This window comes from Athene noctua, chromosome 1 (genome assembly GCF_965140245.1).
Source record: "Athene noctua chromosome 1, bAthNoc1.hap1.1, whole genome shotgun sequence".
NCBI lineage: Eukaryota > Metazoa > Chordata > Aves > Strigiformes > Strigidae > Athene > Athene noctua.
Genome location: NC_134037.1, coordinates 85,370,875 through 85,372,780, shown reverse-complemented (window position 1 = coordinate 85,372,780; position 1,906 = coordinate 85,370,875). Strand labels below are relative to the sequence as shown.

Genomic DNA, 1,906 nt, shown 5'->3' with positions numbered 1-1,906 from the left:
CTTGCCTTGGAAAACAGGGTAGTATGTCATGATCATGGAAAAGTGTACATTTGGATTCATTCTTGGAACAATAAGGAATATTAAGCTATCTTTTAATGTTGGGTTTCAACTAAAGTACAACAATATTTGCACATCCCTTTTGATAATTACAAGTGGACTGATACTATTCATTTTCTATAGTATAGATGTTGACCTGACAAAAACCAAAATGTTTAAGATAAATTTCCTTTTTATATGAAGTCAAAGACCTACTTGTAATTAATAAATGCACATAAGAATGCCAACTAGCCTGTCTTTTGTAAGTTAAAATACTACTGATTTAACTCAGTCTAGAGCTGTACCAGGATTGAGGGGAGAGCTGTGCTCAGCACCAGGGCATCTGGTAAGTCTTGCTGCAAGCAGGATTGGTGCTGTCTGAGGGGCTGCCCTCATCTGTGCAGGGGCTGGAACAGCTTGGGGTTAGGATTTATGTTTATACCATTGTCATACTAGATAAAAACAGTATCAAAGTTTGCTTATACCAAATCTTGAAGTACTGCAAACTTGGCCTGATTAGGAGGGATTTCTGATATCTCAGTGTGTTATCAGATATGAATCTGATATGAATCACATGAATCACACAAGTGAATGTAAAATAAGATTGAGGAACAGCACACTGAAGAATGTAAAATAACTAGCAATGCCTTGCAGGATGCTGAGAACTTATTTATACTGTGGTACGTTAACGCTGTAGGATAGAATAAAGGTCTGTCAGATTTTGATCTTAAATAGTCTAGGGCTGTGTAGTTACTTCTGTTTTACTCTTGTTTGCTTTAAGGCCTTTGGAAGTAGGTAAAAACAAAAAGTGCAAGTAGCCTCTTTCAGTGCAGCACTAATTTTGTCCTATTATAATCAGAAAGATCACAACTAAATCATGTACTCAGTTCAGTAAAACAAATTCTCACCACAGCAGTGGGAAGGTAGTACAAAATCTTGGCAAAATGGTTACCTTGAGTTTTATTTAATTGAAGCATTTGAGCACTGTTTGGTATCTCTCAAGTAAGACAGTTCAGCCAAAAGCAAATGCTTTCATGGAGACTGATAAGTTTAGGAGCTGAAAGTAGTATTGTATAGCCCTCTGGTGCCATGTATGAAATCCATGTTCTCCTGTAGGTGTGTTCAGGTGCAGGCTGTCTGTACTATCTCTGGGCCATCTGTAAATTCTTCTGCAGTTCCAGTGGTGGCTTTTCTTTCAGTCTAGCACAAGAGTCCCTTCTTACCACCGTACTAACACACAGTCTCCATTTTCTATTGAGTAAAACTGCAAAGGCTTTAAGTCATTGTCTAGTTCAACTTCTTTTCCTTCCAGCTAGAATAAGAAAGGAAAAAAACCTGATCAGACAAACTGAAATCTGTTCATATAAACCAAATATAGAGCAGACAGTTACAGTCAGGGATGACCTGTCATACTACAGGAATGAAATTAGGTTCTAAATTACAGCATGAAGACTGACCTCTGTAAATGAAATTATTTGATTAGGCAGTATTTTAGAACATGCTATTGACCTTTAGCAGCATGCAGTATTTTGTCACTGAATTACCCATTTTTAACTCACTTTAGAACTTTCATAGGACAGTTTCAGTTCTGAACCAGGAATTTTAAGTAGGCGATACAGCAATCCTTTGACCCTCTGAATAGTCATAGACTCTGTCAAGGGGAAAGAAAGAAAAGTTATTAGAAAAATGCTGCTACTACTGAGCTGTAGCAAAGTACTAGTGTTTCAACTGTACTTGCTTATAGCAACAGCGAAAGGCTGTATTGCTGCTTCAGTTCTAACACTGCAATAATGTCTTTTGTACCTGAAACCATAACTGCTAATGTCAAATTGAAAATGGTTTAATCTCTAGCGGAGAGGACAGGATATGC

At 37.4% G+C, this 1,906-nt stretch overlaps 1 protein-coding gene across 7 annotated transcripts in view; it reads right to left on the bottom strand.

The window, feature by feature from the left end:
* Positions 1–1,209: 1,209 nt before the first annotated feature.
* Positions 1,210–1,906, bottom strand: part of TBCE (tubulin folding cofactor E) — a 51,265-nt gene continuing 50,568 nt past the window's right edge. For all 7 annotated transcript variants that reach the window (XM_074896764.1, XM_074896763.1, XM_074896762.1 and 4 more), the window contains 2 exons: positions 1,596–1,687; positions 1,210–1,348 (listed from right to left, as the gene is read on the bottom strand). In XM_074896764.1, coding sequence (XP_074752865.1) covers positions 1,256–1,348; positions 1,596–1,687 — 185 coding nt within the window. In that variant the 3' untranslated portion in view covers positions 1,210–1,255. The remainder of the gene's footprint in view (positions 1,349–1,595; positions 1,688–1,906) is intronic.